The 23,654-nt window shown below is 32.0% G+C and overlaps 1 protein-coding gene across 2 annotated transcripts in view; it reads right to left on the bottom strand.

The window, feature by feature from the left end:
* LOC100366354 (uncharacterized) overlaps nt 1–21,871 on the bottom strand; it is a 169,348-nt gene extending 147,477 nt beyond the window's left edge. Inside the window, exons 1-6 of one of the 2 annotated variants that reach the window (XM_085498616.1) lie at nt 21,826–21,871; nt 4,007–4,111; nt 1,826–1,990; nt 1,211–1,395; nt 346–505; nt 153–246 (exon numbers count right to left, since the gene is read on the bottom strand). In XM_085498616.1, the coding sequence (XP_085354742.1) occupies nt 153–246; nt 346–505; nt 1,211–1,395; nt 1,826–1,990; nt 4,007–4,109 (707 nt within the window). In that variant the 5' untranslated portion in view covers nt 4,110–4,111; nt 21,826–21,871. Of the gene's footprint in view, nt 1–152; nt 247–345; nt 506–1,210; nt 1,396–1,825; nt 1,991–4,006; nt 4,112–8,834; nt 8,861–21,825 lie in introns of those variants that run through there. The other variant, XM_085498615.1, reaches the window with a different exon arrangement.
* Between the last annotated feature and the right edge of the window lie 1,783 nt (nt 21,872–23,654).

The raw sequence follows: 23,654 nt of genomic DNA, 5'->3' as shown, positions 1-23,654 counted from the left end.
ATTTCTGGTTTGATTTAAACTCGAAAATGCGCTTCCCTTCCTCAGTTTCAATTAAAAAACTAGTCAGATATATACATAAATACTACTCTAATATGCGAATATTGTGCAAAGCATGTTGCATGGCAAATGGAGAATTCTTATTTAATGTTTACCTATAAACTTGACCGGGATACAGACCGCGATATGTATTGGCAAACGTGAATAACTCCCTGGCATGCTGCAACAGAGTGGTCGAGTATGTGGGATCTGTGGAGCCGAAGAATATGAAATTGATTGTGTAATCTAGATTAAACATGTTTTACCCATCTAGTAAGACCGAGCAATGTGGAGACAGTGTGTCCTTACCGGACTGTTGAAACAAGATTGACGAGGCAGCCATTGCGGCAGCCGTTTCACCAGTAACATCTGAGCCTGGAAAAGAAGCATTCACCATGGCTGGTGGTCTATCCATAGTCATATCTTCCGGTCTCCCCCAATAACTGCTTTCTAGATCAGTGCTACCAACCTGTTAGCGAATACATACAACGTAGATCAACGAGAAAATAAAACGATGCAATATGAATATGAAATCATGTATTTAGGGTTTGTTCTTGCTGTTTTATTATTGCCTTTGTTATTGCTCAAAAGCCTATTAATATTGTAATGTTTATATTTTTTCGCCGTTTGATCTAATTTTGAGGTACTAATTCCACTTATGCCGCTCTACAAAGTGATTGAAACAGTGTATTGATTAGTCACGTGGCTCGACTGCAAACTTGGATTTGATAAGTGCCCAATTGCACCATTTTCTAGGGGTCTACGACCCTCCAATTATTTTCTTTAGCATATATAGAATATGTACTGTAATATTCACACAAAAAGAACTTTAGCGGTCTATGACTGCCATTTCTCATTTTTGTAACACAATCAAGTACCAACTAATTCATATAAAGGCTTGTTTAATTGACGTAATATGACGTAGTTGTCATGTTACCTCATTAATAAGCATAATTGTATGATCTCAAGTACCATTACAGATAGGGACATGCAACTAGCGCAGTATTGAAGCCATTGGACACGTGAGCAACACATCAGGTGACCTCATTAATTAGCATAACTTAATTGTAAAATAATTGTAAAAACGGATCAATGAACGTAATGTCCATTACATTTTTCTTGTGCTATGTAACCGTGTATGTTTGTATATGACCAGTATATCGAGTATATATACCTGATAATAGTATGTTTCCGTATCACTGTGACACCTTATAAAGTAGTCTGTGGCCCATTTGATGTTTTCCAAGGCGTATTCCCATTCACCAGCATCGATATAAGCCTCTTTGTACCGAATCATTCCCCAAGCCAGGTTTGTAACACTAGCTGCCATTGGTAGCCCGTGTTTGACGTGGTTAAGACCTAATAATAATAAATCATTTCAAAGATTCGCTGTCAAATGCCGCAAATGCCTGCCAATATGTCGACGGGCTTTTGTGATTAATTCCTATTTGTACGCAATGGAATGTATATGTTGAGATTCTGAATGTAGTTATGAAAAAATGTATACTCCAAATAATACTCAATACACGCTTAAATAAAAAGATTCATATTATTTGAGTTGTCCTCCTTTGCTAAGTAGACATGAATTGTTATTTTGCATTTAATTGCTTTAGCTGTTGATACATTGTCAGTTGTCAAGCAATTTGGCGAATTAAATCACCATATTTTGTTCTGATACAGAAATGTAGGTTCACTTCAAGAAGCAACAGCAAAAACATTTCAAAATGTAAAATCATTTACTTATCAATCCGCGCAACACTCTAAACTATAAATTTTACACAACACTCACCATCATACCAGCCACCTGTGAGGTTTTCTCCAAAATATCCTTGATCACCTAAAGCTGAACTTGCTCTATACGGTATACGGTTTGTGGCTTCTGATATATACCCAGACCGCTGGGCTTCATAGAACAGATTTGACTTGTGAAGTACATCATTGTAGTCGTATATACCTGTAAAGCAAAACAAGCTTGGTAAGAGTATTTCTCTAAATCAATTAAATATACAATTAAACTCCCAATACAAGGCAATGTGAACACTAGTAAAGCAGGACTATTTTACACATACAGTAGTGCCTATGATTAAAATGAATCATACTGTTAACGTTTATAATATTTTGTCTAGTTATAAAATAAAAATTGAATTAATTATAAAAATAACTGACCATTTTATATCCCAAATTATGAGATTATGTATGAATACTGCAAAAAATAACTGCAGAATAAATATATAAGCAGTCTTCCGAAATTTAGCTAAAAACAAGGTCCTCACTTTGTTGGTTAGGGAGATTTGTCTAACAGAAATGCTAACTTGCTAATTGCTAATGCTAACTTCACCGACGTAAGTATAACAACCTGAACTCTCTATTCAGGTGTATATTGTAAGTACAGACTGCCTGTCACATAAGTCTCTAGGACTCTAAGACTTTGCGGTCCGTATAATGACCAGATGAAGAGATTTATTCTACTGACGATAATATTTATTCATTAGAATATATTATTCAAAAAAGAGTTCAGACAAGGCCTGTGGGAAAAACAAAGGAAGTGACGGCTTCGATGTGTAGTGCGCTACATAAAAGCGACTCCTGGAGACAGCTTAATTAATTATTTCGTAATTTTAAAAAAGGCTATGGTAATTTAGGCACACTTGTAATGGTGTTAAACACACATAAATACCCAGACTTAGTAGTTTTACGTCACAATATGTTGAGGACAGATCACTTTTAATACATCGCATGTTTTATAATGAAACAGTATCATTTAAGCACACTTTATGTTTTTTTACTGCGTCTATGGGGAACTTGTTTGCAGTAGTTTGGGTATTCACGAGTAATGTTTTAATTAATATACTTTTGACATATACATTTGAACATGAGTTATAGAAAATGAACTCGTTAAAAGTAATGTAATTAATGGATTCCGTACCACGACATCAAGTTCGGGTTTATTTATGGGGCACGTGCATTATACATTTCAGAACCTTAAATGGTCTCACAACGGCTGAGTTTAATGGGGCAAAGTTCAGGACATCAACATTACTTAAATAGAGAAATATAAGGACGAGCCATTGATACTAAAGACTTTGACAGGTCATATAAGGTCAAATACATGAAATCCACTGTTGTTTACGCACGTCCATTGGAAGTATAAATGTCAACCTAGTACATAATAAAGTAAATAAATACAATTTGCAGGCATCTCGTATACAAATTATGCCATATGATCACGCGGTATTCGATGCAAGTTGTTCCCCACGTTTAGTCATAGTTATATATTTGAAATTACAAGGCGTAATTGTTCTTTTAACAATATGAGTACTGAAAATGAATGCATGAAAATGTCCCCCTTGGACACACATTTTGTAAATACTGTGTTGAACGCAATCAATTTCATATTGAGGACGATGTCAGATTCGTCTATTTGCCCTCGTTATATAATCGCCGAACTTACAGTTATTCAACCAAATGTTTGCCAATGGCCTTGTGCATAAGCATAAGCAATCAATCATTGTTGTAATGAACAGCGGATTACAAGATAACCTTACGCGTTAAAACTTTACCGCAATATAAAAACGTAAGTCTAAAATGATGAACAAATATTTCTTTTTCAGTTTTTGAAGTGAAGTACGTGCTTATTTATCGTCTGTTTGAAAGTTTGTTCCGAAGTGCGCTCAAATTAAGGTTTGTTCCTGCACGCTGACATTAGTAATGGTTATATTTATTTTTATATTATGTATATAATGCATTTGCTGGTTCGATATTGTCACATGAGTTAATATGTAGACCCAATCTCTTACTTTAATAGATTCTATATTTTGGGCTAATCATAGCAAATTCATGACGCTTTAAATAATTAGTAAGCCGAATATTACGTTTTTAATGTATTCAACTGATGATAAGCTGCCTGTCAACGTCCAATATTTACCGACTATCATTATTGTTGTTATACCGTCTGTATGAGAAAACTTACCCTTTGACGGCGTTGCTAGATTTCCTTGTAAATGCAGAACCAACAGTACAAAGCAAGTAAACTGCATGCATTTGATGGTCACTTCCATGTTCACAATTTGCATGTCTGAAATGAAATGTCTCACGTAATTATTAGCTAGCCAATTCAACCAATTAGTCTTCTAACATGATTATTACAGACAGACAGACAGACAGACAGACAGACAGACAGACAGACGGACGTGGTGATTTGAATTTTCAATGACAATATATATATATATATATATATATATATAATTGTAATATTGGTTTGCCGTTGTTAAAATGCGTATGAGCTGATACGTTACGAGTAATATCATATCATTTGTACGGATTCTAAATCGGGACCATGTACATATAATAACACGTTTTGGAAACATGACTAATAATGTACGTGTAATAATGCTAGAATTGTGTCAAATGACTATGGAAATATGTCAAGCACATATGTTGCATGCATACACCATACGTCATCTTAATCAATTTGTTATATATAATTTGATGTAAAGTATTCACTAGTTTTTACCATAAGCTATATTGTTAATACAGAAAGTAATTTAATGAATTTGCCTGTATGGATTGTGACGCAGAGATGATCGAATCAATAGCAGTTGGGCAGATCAGCTTTTCAATTACAGGCGATGGGGTTTTGATTACTATGTGCGTAGAAAGGTAGGTATGGAATTAGGTAGGGGAGGTAGGGTATGTATGTGAGTAGGTAAGTAGGACGACTATATAAACATGGATCTGTGTTTAAAAAAGAAGTACATAGTTACACAGTCGAAGTGACATACAATTACAAAATATTTGAGTTTTAAGTATACACAAATATAAATTATAAAAATTATGATACTTGAATTACACTTCCATGTGAAAGAGTATAAAAGTTACATTTTATCGTTCACATATTTCTATCGAAAACGATTTCTGTTCTACGGAGTTTTTGAATTTTAGGTCAAAAAATGTGTAATCAGCACAAAAACATTGACTCGATGTTAGATGAATTACTTTGAGTTACACATGTACACATACTCGGAATAATAAATCTCCCCATTTCATAAATGTATACAACCTCACAACTATACACCATTGGGGTACCATTGAACAGACAGCAACATAATTATTACCATTCATAAAAACATTTACTAACATAAAGATAAAATATGTTAGGCTAGTCAACTGAATAAAATTGGTAAACATGGGAAAAAACATTATCAACATAACGTCCATCTACAGTATATTTAAATGCAATGTTACTATTTCAAAAAGCAATTTTGGTGGTTGTCATTATTTAGGTTAGTTTGATTGGTCAGTACCATGAGGTCAAATACAGTTTACTTAAATATATTGACATATTATAGTTATGCATATTGATAAGGTAAGACGACCCCACCCAATAGGCTATGAACCACGTGACATAGCCATGTAATATTTCAAGAAACGTATACATCCTCAGTGTGGAATGCATACAAATGAAGCCAATTTTGTCGTCATCTTGGATTTTTAACAAAAATATCTAATATCATGAATAGTTAATAAACTTTATATTTTGTATGTATTATGCATAGTACATCCTGATTCGTCATGAGCTTTGGGCAGCAAGTTTGACTTTTGACGAAAATTACCAAAAATTTGGGCATTTGTATATGGGTGTGGTCGTCTGACCTCATCAGACTGGGACATGCTACTATACGTAGTATATACGGACACGTGACAAACCAGCGCACAGAGTTAATACTGACGCAGATCCACGTATACGTAGCGTATACGGTCACGCAACAAACCAGTGCACACACTTAACATCGGCGTAGATCTACGAATATTTTGCGTATACTCGTCATATTTGAAGCTGTCATTGGCTGATTTGTCAACATTTGCATACAGGTCACTTATTATAGGTCATTTCTGGTTCACCAGTCACGTAGTAATTTCGTCCATGGCGCCGTAGGTGCTCTTAATATTACTAGGTTCTAGTATTTGGTTTATAAATGAAATATCGATAGTGTTACTCGTGTTTGCTACGGCAACACATTTATTTATAAACTCACTACAACAACCTAGCAATATCACGAGGCCCTGTTACAGTCATATACATGTGAAGATAAAGTAATGGTTATTGCTACACCCATGGCCATCCCGGTGATCAGTCGTTTTTTTTATAATCACGGGACCAGCAAAGAGGCCGACATTTACCCTTTCTTTATATGTATGTTACAAGTGCCAGGAATCATAGGCATATTACATTGAATCACAGAAGATGATTTATTTGATTACAATTTCAAAAATAAATCATGTTGGTCATCGAAACGTAAGACAAACATTTATTTATATTCATAAAAAAATTCGGAGAAGGTCGTCGTGACCCAATAGATTGGCTTCTAGACAATAGGAATTATTTTTTGCAAATCTCGCCGCAGTAAACAGAAGATTTGTGTCACTATGAATATCACTGCAGTAATTCAATGTTGTATTTATGACAATAAATTAAGTTAAATTGAGATTTTGTCGAATAAAAACATTAACCGGTAACCAGATGCGCTGCTAAGCTCGAATAACTAACTGCTGACAATCGATGTCACGTGACGTGGATGCACTAAGACGTGAATCGTCAGTCAAGTCTCCATAAACATTAATAAGTTGGTTCAATGGTAGGCTGTCTATGGTTCAACGAAGACAATGAAAGTTGTGATCGCAAATTTGAAACGTAACTGCAAAGAATACTAGCCAGAAATATCCCTAGTTGTTTCAAATGAAATTGCTATGTTTAGCATTGCTCACTGTTATCTGTTCTCTATGTGGGTATGTGGTGTTATAGAGCGTAATCTGAGAAGCAGCGTACGATGGTAAATGGAATAGAAATACCGATGACGGCAAATTCGACCAATTTTGTTACATGTGTCTCAGTGAGAATTCATTTAACTTTCTTTGTGGCTATTCATACAAAAATGACATTCGAGCCGGAACCGATCGGCCCACATTCACGTGTATGAGACTACAAGTCGGTCCATTGAAACTCGCACAAAACCGATAGGAAAGTATTTTAACACTCGCCAAAATATTCACACCTCGTATTGTTCGCATTCATTCAGGCTTGCGAATGATATTGCAATTAATCAACGTACACTCTATTGTGTAATTTCCTGTCTTGTGTTCGAATTCACCAGTTTATAGTGAGACAAATGAAGACGTTAAGGTGACGTTAATATCAAAGCGGTGTTAGACTGAATTCAGTCAGGGAATAGTTTTTCAATTTAGAAATGAGTAACAACCGTTTCTAAATTTTTCGATTTGAATTGAGTGTCCAAAATTGCAAGAAACTCAACGTTTTGGTTATTTTCAGTGACATAAACTAGTCATGCAGTCCAACGACATAGGGATAGTGTAATCGTGTACGCGAATTTCAACAGCAGGTGACTAACTCAAAATTACCGTTCGATGTGCCAATTTCTAGCGATTTTTACAGTAGAAAGCAAATATCACGATTTGATGCATCGTCTTGAATCCGCGTTTCCGACGAAAGTTGTTGTGTAATGAATAGAATGTCAATGTCAAATCGTTCGTATCTCCGGAAAACGCACCGTACAGCCCGCATACAGAATGTTCCCGACTGAAACGTTATACACAAAAATAAGACACAGAAGTTATTTTCTGTTATAGTATTCGACAAGACTATTGGACGTGATCTACAAATTTAAATACATTTACTAAACATTTACGGTGTATTTTTATGCATTCAAATAAATTGGTATTAATAAAATGTCATCTGATCATGGAACATCGTTTATTGATTCTTGTTATCTTAATGATTTGATTACGTACGTAATGAATGCTATCTAGCTTTCGATTTTTGAATTGACAAAATTTGCTTTGTTGTTCGAGTTCAGTTTGCTATGTAATAACTGGACCTATTCCCGTACCCTTTTCGTCGTCGTCTGTTTTCACTCATATGATTACCAACGGATTCAATATGAACGCCGTGATCTTCTTCGGCGTTCATCTTCTACAGAGTGAGCGTGCAATTGTACAGTCGGGCCTATAGCAGACACACTCACTAGAATTTCATGAAAATACACGATTTGTTACTAAATGCACTGAAAATTATGCAAACAATTGTTCTGTTTCCATGACTTCTGTGATGGCCACATAGTTTAATATAAAATAAACACCAACTACATGAGCGGTATTTTCAATAGAAACACTGCGGTAACAGGGGAAATTTCCACTTACATAACAATTGATATCAATGGGAAAAACTGCGACTCATCTTGGTCAGTTAATGTACTCGGCAACACAGGAGACATTTTTAGGTCGATTATTTATTTATTATACGATACGCGATCGCAACACGTACGGTATTCAGTTTTCCACGTATGCGTAAATATACAGACTTCGTAAAACAACGAAATTGTAATACACGAATGCATGTAAAATACGCACATATACGCTGCGTGCCACTCAAGGCGGGCATTGGTGAAAGAAACTGTCACAATACAATGTATGTAAGTATGTATATTTCATGATGTGTATACGTAATCATATCTGCGTATACTGAACGTATACCGTGAGTATAAACAAAATGTATATCTGCGTATAACAATCGCATATCAACGATTTTGCCCAGTGATGTCTGTTTCAATGAAGACGGCGATTAATAATAACGCCCATGTGATTAAACTCTCAACGACAAGATAAATTAATTAAACCTAACATATTCATCCTTCATGCAAAATACATAAACAATCCTGCGTTACATTGTTAAGATATATATATTATATACAAATACTAAAGTTATAATTATCATAAAACCCTACCTTCCACTCAAATCGCTGCTGGCTCTGATACTAAAGTAGAATTTCCAAACTAGAATTTATAACAAATGGTCACATGACTAAATATACAAATGACACGATGACGGTGTGTGACGTTTTTTTTTTATTTTATGCAAATACCATATGTGACACCAGTGAAAGAAATACGACAGACCAAAAATAATAAAATGTATTGGCATGTGTAGGTTCACTATTTTGAGATAACAAGAAATGGGAGAAGGGCGATATGTGGTTACTCATTTTGTTATCGTTCAACCTTCATTATTGTGCTGAGATGAGATCGTTGTACATCTTTTTAACAAACACAAAGTTACAGGAGCACTTCATGATACGAACATGGACATGCACATACTCCATGTAACTCAAAACACAGTATGAGACAATATGGTGTCTTCGTCCTTGCAATGATGAAATGAGTTGAACGATAAGAAATAAAAACACTCAAGCAAAACTATTTGAACACTAACACTCATCCAATCACGAATTAGGGAACCAGGTTTAGAATAATATATTAGCTATGTTACTATGGCGATGCCGTATCTAGTGTTTGCTTTCTCTCTCTTTGTAGGAATATACTTATGTATATATATGTAGGAATATAGTTGATACATATACTGCCGTGTCAGTACAAAGTCGAACCAACATAACTCTATTTCGTCGAGAACCAGTCGGTGAACAGTTTACAAACGCCGGTCGGTCCAGAGTCTGGCACCTTGAAACACGATAAATTGCGTATGCGTTAGTTAAATGTAACCGTAATCCGCACCAGTATAGTGTCAGGGGGAAAATCTCCTCATCAGGGGTTCTCCACACTTACCAGGAGGGAATCTCGTCTCGTCTCTCTATCTCGTCCCCTTGAGGTACGGGATCGGGAAAGTCACTTTAACTTTACAGTCAAATAAGGCACACACAACGAAATACGTTTCAGCTCTCGTCTTAGTCGATCAATCGAGCACTCTATAAGACACGGCGCCCTGGGGAAAAATCCCCAAGACTGTCACAAGGCTGTATCAGGGGGTAATTCTCCCTCTCTGGGGTTCTCCACACGTGTCAGGGGGGGAACTCGTCTCGTCTCTATATCTCGTCCCCTTGAGGTACGGGATCGGGAAAGTCACTTTAACTTTACAGTCAAATAAGACACATACAACGAAATACGTTTCAGCTCTCGTCTTAGTCGATCAATCGAGCACTCTATCAGACACAGCGCCCTGGGGAAAAAATCCCCAAGACTCTCGCAAGGCTGATCCAAGACTCGCCCAAGACTGGACTGCCTCAAGGCTCGCCCCTGGACTCTCTCGGACTGGACTCGACTGCCCAAGGCTGCGTCTGTCGTGGAGTATTCGCCAAGACCAACTCAAACTCTCTTTATTCATTTTCAAAACTCTAACCAATTACAAAGCAGTAAAAAGACTCTAGGGCGTAACCTTCAATCATAAAGCCAATCATACTAAGTACTGAATACGTCATATCTTTTGATTAATCGTTCACTACACTAATAACTACGGATGTCAGAATAGCGACGGTATCTTGTAATTAGTTCCAAACCACTGAGCCAAGTTCCGTCCAAAACTTCAAATAGACCTAAACGATGACAGACATAACACAGCAATTCAGCTAATAATCAGCTAATTAAGTCGGTTAACAGATACGCGAAAACAAATTCATGACAGCTGACCCAAGACTCGCCCAAGACTGCGTCAAGGCTCGCCCCAAGTCTCTCCAGGACTCCTTCGACTGCGTCTGTCGTGGAGTATTCTTCAAGACCAACTCAAACTCTCTTTATTCATTTTCAAAACTCTAACCAATTACAAAGCAGTAAAAAGACTCTAGGGCGTAACCTTCAATCATAAAGCCAATCATACTAAGTACTGAATACGTCATATCTTTTGATTAATCGTTCACTACACTAATAACTACGGATGTCAGAATAGCGACGGTATCTTGTAATTAGTTCCAAACCACTGAGCCAAGTTCCGTCCAAAACTTCAAATAGACCTAAACGATGACAGATATAACACAGCAATTCAGCTAATAATCAGCTAATTAAGTCGGTCAACAGATACGCGAAAACAAATTCATGACAATAGCACCACCTTGTAGCTGAAAATACTGTGAGGCGATATAGGGTAAGTTTGACACATGGCTGGTTTTGAGCGATGGGCTTTAAAGCAATAAGTCAGAGACGTCCGAGTACCATCGTGTTCGTTCAACGTCTTTGTACTAAATAACACTATTGACTATTACTAATGACATTACGTCAAATGCATTGTCCAACGTCATTTTATAACTCTGGTATGCGTTCTCAAACTAATATACGCACTACTGAGATTAACTACACTGCAAGGCTTACAGCATTGATACACAATAATTACTTTTTAATATCCCCTAAATAAGTATCATGGTGATGATGCCTCATCAACTATCTACTGATAGCCAATAAATTATTGAAACACGTCATCGTTTATTCCACATCAACGAAGATCAGTTGAGTGGTAACAATCAATCTACTAACTTTCCGACTTTGTTGCATTTGTAATGCAAATAAGTGTACTCAACATGTGTACATTGAACCAAACTGTGGAACTTTAATGATCCCTTTACACGGCAGCATTAATCATGAACATGAACCGTGTCCAGCGACCGATCTCTCACCCCATACTATGTACATTGTATATGTGAATTACAGCCGTGCATTTGTTATTGCGTGGTATGCTCTATGATCTTTAATAGTGATTTCATTTGCCCTTGGCTTCTGGTATTGGCACGCATGCGCACTGACAATTATTTGGCTTATTTTTTAATTGAGTATGGATATGAATTGTTTTTCCCAGTCATCCCGGTAATCAGTGCTTGTCGAAATACAAACATTAAGTCGATCGGTTTGTTAATATATTTTTCCATGGTAACGAAGATAGTGGTGTTGCCTGAAACTGTGTACATAACAATGACATTAATGACATGGATATTTTTTGTCTGTCAATTTAAAATATAAACGATATTATCGCGTCAATTCTTTACCTGTATTATTGTCTTTCTATCATAGCTACCTCTCTACAATACAGTGTCTCAACAATTATTCAATAGCCCAGGGTGATTAATTCAATTGGAAAAAATGACGTAGAGGGCGTTACTACCAAATACAACCATGAATACACAATCTTACATATTGAGGCCGTTGTTGTCTTTGTGCACGACATCTTATGTTGTTTACTTGAAATATTGGTCAAATAACATTTCTTTATTTGACGGTTCATGAATATTCTGAATTAATGTTAATATGTAATAGCTGGTAATCGATAGTAAAGGTTTTCAAATATAATATTTCCGATTATTTGCTCATTTATTTCGTTTAGTAGAAAAACATCAACTTAAAGCTTAATTATTGAAATTAACAATACTAACTTTATTATACGTGTATATATAGCATATTTCATATTACGTATTGTAACTTTATTATACGTGTATATATAGCATATTTCATATTACGTATTGTAACTTTATTATACGTGTATATATAGCATATTTCATATTACGTATTGTAACTTTATTATACGTGTATATATAGCATATTTCATATTACGTATTGTAACTTTATTATACGTGTATATATAGCATATTTCATATTACGTATTGTAACTTTATTATACGTGTATATATAGCATATTTCATATTACGTATTGTAACTTTATTATACGTGTATATATAGCATATTTCATATTACGTATTGTAACTTTATTATACGTGTATATATAGCATATTTCATATTACGTATTGTAACTTTATTATACGTGTATATATAGCATATTTCATATTACGTATTGTAACTTTATTATACGTGTATATATAGCATATTTCATATTACGTATTGTAACTTTATTATACGTGTATATATAGCATATTTCATATTACGTATTGTAACTTTATTATACGTGTATATATAGCATATTTCATATTACGTATTGTAACTTTATTATACGTGTATATATAGCATATTTCATATTACGTATTGTAACTTTATTATACGTGTATATATAGCATATTTCATATTACGTATTGTAACTTTATTATACGTGTATATATAGCATATTTCATATTACGTATTGTAACTTTATTATACGTGTATATATAGCATATTTCATATTACGTATTGTAACTTTATTATACGTGTATATATAGCATATTTCATATTACGTATTGTAACTTTATTATACGTGTATATATAACATATTTCATATTACGTATTGTAACTTTATTATACGTGTATATATAGCATATTTCATATTACGTATTGTAACTTTATTATACGTGTATATATAGCATATTTCATATTACGTATTGTAACTTTATTATACGTGTATATATAGCATATTTCATATTACGTATTGTAACTTTATTATACGTGTATATATAGCATATTTCATATTACGTATTGTAACTTTATTATACGTGTATATATAGCATATTTCATATTACGTATTGTAACTTTATTATACGTGTATATATAGCATATTTCATATTACGTATTGTAACTTTATTATACGTGTATATATAGCATATTTCATATTACGTATTGTAACTTTATTATACGTGTATATATAGCATATTTCATATTACGTATTGTAACTTTATTATACGTGTATATATAGCATATTTCATATTACGTATTGTAACTTTATTATACGTGTATATATAGCATATTTCATATTACGTATTGTAACTTTATTATACGTGTATATATAGCATATTTCATATTACGTATTGTAACTTTATTATACGTGTATATATAACATATTTCATATTACGTATTGTAACTTTATTATACGTGTATATATAGCATATTTCATATTACGTATTGTAACTTTATAATACGTGTATATATAGCATATTTCATATTACGTATTGTAACTTTATTATACGTGTATATATAGCATATTTCATATTACGTATTGTAACTTTATTATACGTGTATATATAGCATATTTCATATTACGTATTGTAACTTTATTATACGTGTATATATAGCATATTTCATATTACGTATTGTAACTTTATTATACGTGTATATATAGCATATTTCATATTACGTATTGTAACTTTATTATACGTGTATATATAGCATATTTCATATTACGTATTGTAACTTTATTATACGTGTATATATAGCATATTTCATATTACGTATTGTAACTTTATTATACGTGTATATATAACATATTTCATATTACGTATTGTAACTTTATTATACGTGTATATATAGCATATTTCATATTACGTATTGTAACTTTATTATACGTGTATATATAGCATATTTCATATTACGTATTGTAACTTTATTATACGTGTATATATACCATATTTCATATTACGTATTGTAACTTTATTATACGTGTATATATAGCATATTTCATATTACGTGTTGTAACTTTATTATACGTGTATATATAGCATATTTCATATTACGTATTGTAACTTTATTATACGTGTATATATAGCATATTTCATATTACGTATTGTAACTTTATTATACGTGTATATATACCATATTTCATATTACGTATTGTAACTTTATTATACGTGTATATATACCATATTTCATATTACGTATTGTAACTTTATTATACGTGTATATATACCATATTTCATATTACGTATTGTAACTTTATTATACGTGTATATATACCATATTTCATATTACGTATTGTAACTTTATTATACGTGTATATATACCATATTTCATATTACGTATTGTAACTTTATTATACGTGTATATATACCATATTTCATATTACGTATTGTAACTTTATTATACGTGTATATATAACATATTTCATATTACGTATTGTAACTTTATTATACGTGTATATATACCATATTTCATATTACGTATTGTAACTTTATTATACGTGTATATATACCATATTTCATATTACGTATTGTAACTTTATTATACGTGTATATATACCATATTTCATATTACGTATTGTAACTTTATTATACGTGTATATATAACATATTTCATATTACGTATTGTAACTTTATTATACGTGTATATATACCATATTTCATATTACGTATTGTAACTTTATTATACGTGTATATATAGCATATTTCATATTACGTATTGCAACTTTATTATACGTGTATATGTAGCATATTTCATATTACGTATTGTAACTTTATTATACGTGTATATATACCATATTTCATATTACGTATTGTAACTTTATTATACGTGTATATGTAGCATATTTCATATTACGTATTGTAACTTTATTATACGTGTATATATAGCATATTTCATATTACGTATTGTAACTTTATTATACGTGTATATATACCATATTTCATATTACGTATTGTAACTTTATTATACGTGTATATATAGCATATTTCATATTACGTATTGTAACTGTATTATACGTGTATATATACCATATTTCATATTACGTATTGTAACTTTATTATACGTGTATATATAACATATTTCATATTACGTATTGTAACTTTATTATACGTGTATATATAGCATATTTCATATTACGTATTGTAACTTTATTATACGTGTATATATAGCATATTTCATATTACGTATTGTAACTTTATTATACGTGTATATATACCATATTTCATATTACGTATTGTAACTTTATTATACGTGTATATATACCATATTTCATATTACGTATTGTAACTTTATTATACGTGTATATATACCATATTTCATATTACGTATTGTAACTTTATTATACGTGTATATATACCATATTTCATATTACGTATTGTAACTTTATTATACGTGTATATATAGCATATTTCATATTACGTATTGTAACTTTATTATACGTGTATATATAGCATATTTCATATTACGTATTGTAACTTTATTATACGTGTATATATACCATATTTCATATTACGTATTGTAACTTTATTATACGTGTATATATAGCATATTTCATATTACGTATTGTAACTTTATTATACGTGTATATATAGCATATTTCATATTACGTATTGTAACTTTATTATACGTGTATATATAGCATATTTCATATTACGTATTGTAACTTTATTATACGTGTATATATAGCATATTTCATATTACGTATTGTAACTTTATTATACGTGTATATATAGCATATTTCATATTACGTATTGTAACTTTATTATACGTGTATATATAGCATATTTCATATTACGTATTGTAACTTTATTATACGTGTATATATACCATATTTCATATTACGTATTGTAACTTTATTATACGTGTATATATAGCATATTTCATATTACGTATTGTAACTTTATTATACGTGTATATATACCATATTTCATATTACGTATTGTAACTTTATTATACGTGTATATATACCATATTTCATATTACGTATTGTAACTTTATTATACGTGTATATATAGCATATTTCATATTACGTATTGTAACTTTATTATACGTGTATATATAACATATTTCATATTACGTATTGTAACTTTATTATACGTGTATATATAGCATATTTCATATTACGTATTGTAACTTTATTATACGTGTATATATAACATATTTCATATTACGTATTGTAACTTTATTATACGTGTATATATAGCATATTTCATATTACGTATTGTAACTTTATTATACGTGTATATATAACATATTTCATATTACGTATTGTAACTTTATTATACGTGTATATATACCATATTTCATATTACGTATTGTAACTTTATTATACGTGTATATATACCATATTTCATATTACGTATTGTAACTTTATTATACGTGTATATATAGCATATTTCATATTACGTATTGTAACTTTATTATACGTGTATATATAGCATATTTCATATTACGTATTGTAACTTTATTATACGTGTATATATAGCATATTTCATATTACGTATTGTAACTTTATTATACGTGTATATATAGCATATTTCATATTACGTATTGTAACTTTATTATACGTGTATATATAGCATATTTCATATTACGTATTGTAACTTTATTATACGTGTATATATAGCATATTTCATATTACGTATTGTAACTTTATTATACGTGTATATATAGCATATTTCATATTACGTATTGTAACTTTATTATACGTGTATATATAGCATATTTCATATTACGTATTGTAACTTTATTATACGTGTATATATAGCATATTTCATATTACGTATTGTAACTTTATTATATGTGTATATATACCATATTTCATATTACGTATTGTAACTTTATTATACGTGTATATATAGCATATTTCATATTACGTATTGTAACTTTATTATACGTGTATATATAACATATTTCATATTACGTATTGTAACTTTATTATACGTGTATATATAACATATTTCATATTACGTATTGTAACTTTATTATACGTGTATATATAACATATTTCATATTACGTATTGTAACTTTATTATACGTGTATATATAGCATATTTCATATTACGTATTGTAACTTTATTATACGTGTATATATAGCATATTTCATATTACGTATTGTAACTTTATTATACGTGTATATATAGCATATTTCATATTACGTATTGTAACTTTATTATACGTGTATATATAGCATATTTCATATTACGTATTGTAACTTTATTATACGTGTATATATAGCATATTTCATATTACGTATTGTAACTTTATTATACGTGTATATATAGCATATTTCATATTACGTATTGTAACTTTATTATACGTGTATATATAACATATTTCATATTACGTATTGTAACTTTATTATACGTGTATATATAGCATATTTCATATTACGTATTGTAACTTTATTATACGTGTATATATAGCATATTTCATATTACGTATTGTAACTTTATTATACGTGTATATATAGCATATTTCATATTACGTATTGTAACTTTATTATACGTGTATATATAGCATATTTCATATTACGTATTGTAACTTTATTATACGTGTATATATAGCATATTTCATATTACGTATTGTAACTTTATTATACGTGTATATGTAGCATATTTCATATTACGTATTGTAACTTTATTATACGTGTATATATAACATATTTCATATTACGTATTGTAACTTTATTATACGTGTATATATACCATATTTCATATTACGTATTGTAACTTTATTATACGTGTATATATACCATATTTCATATTACGTATTGTAACTTTATTATACGTGTATATATACCATATTTCATATTACGTATTGTAACTTTATTATACGTGTATATATACCATATTTCATATTACGTATTGTAACTTTATTATACGTGTATATATACCATATTTCATATTACGTATTGTAACTTTATTATACGTGTATTTTTATAAGGACACCACGACTACTGTTAAAATTCTCTCAGATACGTTCGTAACACCATGGGTTTCCCGTGGTACGAGTCAAGACTATCATTTAATAACATGGGTATTACTAAAAAATAATTTCACCAACCTTCTCTGTGAGTGTCGTTTTCTTTATTTTTTTGTTATTTGGAAGAAACGTGTATATTGTATTTCTTACTGAAACTTCCAGGATTGTGAATCTCACTTGATGGGTATGTTGATGGTACCAGTGAAAAACAATTATCAATTTAATTATCTAAGAATCATATTTAAGTATCCAGATCACATATAATTTTACTTTGGTGACTTCTGAATTACTAGGGCGATAGACAGTGTCCAGCTAGCCGATAGGCAGTCATTATTTGAAAGCACAACTTGTATAACAGAGCAACTATTATTGCCAAATTGCCAATAACAATTCGCTTTTAAACCTATGTAAACATTCTGCTTCATGGATAACCAGCGTTTTTTTTTGTTTTGTTTTTTTTTGGGGGGGGGGTATAGGCAATCTTGCATGCATTACATATGATTCTGCTAGTGCAATTGGCTACGTGTTTACCAGTCACAATATTTTTCATTTATTTTGTAGTTTTTACATGGAAGCGAGATCCGAATCAGAACATTTACGATTAATGTGTCGACTTAAAAAAAATACTAATTACACATGCGCAGTAGAATCAATTAGATGTATCCAGTAGAAAAATTAGACTTGCTTGAGTCTCAAATAAGGACAAGTAGGCCGCCTAGAGGTCAGCTGAAGAATTGAAGATATCATGACGAAATGAAAAAAATGTGAGAGAGGTCTACCTGAGGCACCTTTATGTATATTATCAACTTGCAGTTTTCAACATGAAGTCGAAAATATCACTTTTTACCAAAAATGGCAAAAATCTTCATCTGAATTAGAACATTGAAGATGTCAGCACGAAATGAACAATATGAAAGTGGTCCACCTGTAGTACCAATATTATCGATTCGACTTGCGGTTTTAAACAAGAAGTCGATAAAAGCAAAATGTCTATGCGGACGACGACGGCAATCACGAATATATGATAAGCTCTGCTCGACAAAGTCGACAGCATAACTAATACAGTTGGTTTCCGTTCAGTATTAGAAGCCTACTCATGAATGCAAATATTCAGGGTTTATTCATTATTTTTAGGGCAATATGACTATGACTATGACAGCCAATCAGGTTTGCGCATTACAGATAGACATATTCCAGTGTCTACCAGCTGACATATTCGTATGTCTACTTCCATCCGGGTACCTTACTCCCGAATTTACTTACTCCCGAATAACTTTTTAAGATAACAAATTTGTAGCGATTTCGCATGATTTTACGTAGTGTTGCCGTGAGTATCGCCAGCTCTCAGATACGCGCTTAAAAAAATACGATCTGCTGTTGCGCAATTCGTCTTCCTAAAGAATCCGAGATTCGTGGAGTTCAGTTTGCCGTGGTATGACACAGCTGCGTTTGTTACGTGTTTTGACAGTATATCTACACATTATGTACAGTGTATTTGTTGAATTAGAATGGTGTTGACATAAGTATATACTTAACCCGTGTAGAGTTCCGTGTGCATCCCCTTGTGCAGCTCGTTTCGGTGTTTAAATACGCAAGGTGACGTCGTGTGGCGTATAGCTGCGCCCCGGGGAGCGTATAGTAGGGTTGCACCACCGGGTGTTTATGAAATTAGGTTTATACAACAATGAAGTTAATAAGTTAATATGATAACACTCAATACAATTCAATTACTCCTCTAGAAGTCTTTCAATTTGTATATTTAATATTAAACTGTACATATGGCACTCACCAATGCATACATCTTGCATGAGGGGCGAGATCTGCTAACAATCCCTACTAGGGGGTCCGGTGGCATGCTCCCGCTTAACAATTTTGAAATCTATACCCTCTGAAACGCTATTTCCTGCATTTTTAGGTGCCAATTTTGCTGACACAAAGAGTTTCGGCTAGATTCACCCCCCCCCCCCCCCCGATGACGCCGCCACTGATAAACGACAGGTTGGCAGCAGCGGTGACAATGTACTTGAGAAGATATTATCACCTGCAAATGGGTTGTGTTGTATTTCTCCCAAAACTTAAACCATTCCCGCTTCTCGACTCATTTTGCTTCTAGACATGTGAAAACATTTATGCTGGCAGTACATTGCGTTGACCTTTTCCTTATTTTTGTCATCAAATGTTTTATTTATTATGTACTTCTAAAGCCCATTCATACGCCCTAATTGTTTTTGGTGAATGAAAAGCATACCTATAGTATACGATGCTCACTTTAAACCCACACCTACGCGTATACAGTTTATGTGGAAGAAACATCCCAAGAAGGGCTACTGTATATTATGTGGGCAGAACGATGCAGACTATCCAAGCTCAATTAAATTCACTCATCAAATGTAGCAAAAAATTGAATTTCACTTTTAAGTAAACAATTGTATTTTACTTTTAAAGTAAACAACTGACAAATCGATAATACAAAATTTGTTCTTTCCCAGGAATGTATACAAAATGGATGCCATAAAATAATAACTATGGTGGCGTACAATAAAGTAAATTTTGAGTATGAATTGAAACAAGCGCAGATACTCATATGTTTATATGTACTGGGGTAAATGTAACACAAGCTCAGCGGTTGAAAAGTAAGAATTTTGCGTCAATAAATAGTTTATAGCCGTTGAAATATGCTATTTTGGAGATATATGTTTTTTAACAATATTGTCATATTCAAAAAAAATACTTTTAATGTGATTATCCCAAAATTATTACAAAATACCAATTAATGAGGTGAATGATAGGCACTCAAGCTACATTTAATGATAACATACATTTTAGTATTAATGTATCCGCAATTACAATTAACACTGTCTTTCAAAATGAAGTTAAAGACGTTTACCAAATCTAGTGGACAAGATACAAATAACGTTACTTTAGGATAATCGTTTACTCTCCTAAAATACATAACAATAATTTGAATAAGTACAGACGTATGTTTTACAATCAACATTTTTTGAATTATTTGATCATTATACTACGCACATTCCCAAATTAGTAGTTTTATTACAATTTTGAGAATTCGAATAGATAAAACATTGTTATTAATTTACAATCGCTTCATATAGATAAAAGCGCGTGGTCATGATATAGAGACTAGACCGGGCCACATCGAGCATGGACGACATGCTAACAGTCATCGAGTATTAATACCTGGTGACACTGATAATGAGAGAAGTCGGTCAATCTTACTTGAAAGTTGGCTTTGTCAGCGTCACCTTATCCGCCCAAAACACATTTCAAGAATGTAACACATAAAATCATAAACAAAATAGTTAGAGCAGTTGATACATATACTGCCGTGTCAGTACAAAGTCAAACCAACATAACTCTATTTCGTCGAGAACCAGTCGGTGAACAGTTTACAAACGCCGGTTGGTCCAGAGTCTGGCACGGTCTGTCCTGTGATCGACAGGACAGTAACGCCGCCTTTAAAGAGTGTATGTATATGTACATCGCAATTAACTGAAATTCATTTTGTACTCTAATCGCATTTACTCATAACAGCTAACATTTTTTCATACAAATTGCTAAACTTACCTCCAACTCAGCAGATTAACTCAATAATTTGCCACCTTGAAACACGATAAACTGCGCATGCGTTGGTGAGACATTTCTGTGATTTGTCGACAAAACTCGTCGCAAACTAGTCTCGTAGCACGGGAGGTCCGGATGCATTGAGTTATGGCGACTGGTGTACGTTTTTTAAATACTTAAGGTAGAGATGCAGTTTACCTGACAGATATTTTAATTAGTTAATTAGAAAACTAAGATGACCTCCTTTGTCCACAAAACTATATATTTTCGGAAAGCTTATTGTATGAATTTTAAAATTGTGTTAGTATTTTTTTATGGTCACTGTAATTTGAAATATGCACAAAAATGTGCTTTTTTGGTCAAAAGTGATTCAAAAAAAAATAACTTCTAAACCATGCTTCTGTTTCCTGTCAAAATTGGTTTATGGGTACATCTGTTTACTATGAAGAAATTGCCTTCTTGAAAACTGTCTACCAGTTGTCAATTTTGCAGGGCAGCAGCTCAAATTACTATACTTCAAGTTTATGCATAAATTAACACCCAGGCCAGTTGTCTGAACACTGTTCAACCAAAAACAATGCCCGACGGCGTTTTGAAGATAAACACATTGTCAATCATTTGTGAAAATTTCAAAACAAAAAGTCAAAGCGTCTAGAAGCTATTTTTTTTTAAAGTTCTGGGATGTGCACTAAAAAGAAGCTGACATAATTGCTAATTTGCATAACAATTCACTCAGTAAGACGTTTGCTAATGCTCATAATTAAAATGGCTGTAACAGTTCCAAATTTAAATGTATTATCGTTTTGTAAAAAGTTAAATATAGTGCATAATATGGAGATCCCGTCATTTCTTTTTTTTACCATGTTCTATTTTTATTATTTATGTACAGCCTTGCTAAACCTTGCTAAGCATTCAAAAGAGAGAATGTTTTTAGTATGTTCCACTATTCACAATTCTACAAAATTGTAACAGTCTACAGCAAGGACTCTTTGGATAATAAAAAGCAAAAAAAAAAATTCACTCCCAAGTGCTCACGAACCTGCATCTCTACCTTAAAAACTGCAAATAAAACAAAAAAATGTTATAAATACTCAAAAGAGTATTGGATCTTCATTTTCACAGCATTAGAGACATCATCTTCTGTTAAGGATTGTAGATTAATAGCAATTGTCATTCCTTTATTAACCAGTCTTTTTATATTCTCAAATTGATCCCCGCTTATCGCCATACCAATAACAGGCACTGCATGGTAGATAGCCTCGTTTATTCAATTATTACCTCTATGGCTTATGTATGCTTTGGATGACCTAATATATAGAAGTGAAAATTTTATATAAATATTCACAATGTAAACATTGTGAAAAACTGCATACTATCTCACACATGAAGGCTTCAATGTGCATTTGTCAATCAATGAAAATGTTTAGTATACCCAACAGGGTAATATTACATTACCTAGTTCTTAGGTCATTAGCTTTCCAGTTCAGAATATTAAATTATTAGATTTTGTTATTTTATCTTAGCTTAGGTTATTATATTTTTAGGTTATTGTTATTATTTATAACTAGGTTGCTCCTAAGTTAGCTTTATTACAGTATTTTGTCGTCACAATAAAAATAAGTAAAATGACATTTGCAGCATGAACTACATGAACAGAAACCAACATGATATTATTCAATATATATACAAATTACTGAAAAGGTTTCTACAAATAATACATTCTTCTTAAACTTAAACTTTTCATAAACTGTTTTGGAGCATAGTCTTATAATAATAGAGGCCTGGTTTGACATTAGTTAGGGCAACTTTCCAACGGGGTTAATGTACGTGCA

This window comes from Saccoglossus kowalevskii, chromosome 4 (genome assembly GCF_978046115.1).
Source record: "Saccoglossus kowalevskii chromosome 4, keSacKowa6.1, whole genome shotgun sequence".
Classification (NCBI taxonomy): Eukaryota; Metazoa; Hemichordata; class Enteropneusta; family Harrimaniidae; genus Saccoglossus; species Saccoglossus kowalevskii.
Note: the sequence above shows the minus strand (reverse complement) of the source record. Positions and strands in the feature narration are given on the sequence as shown.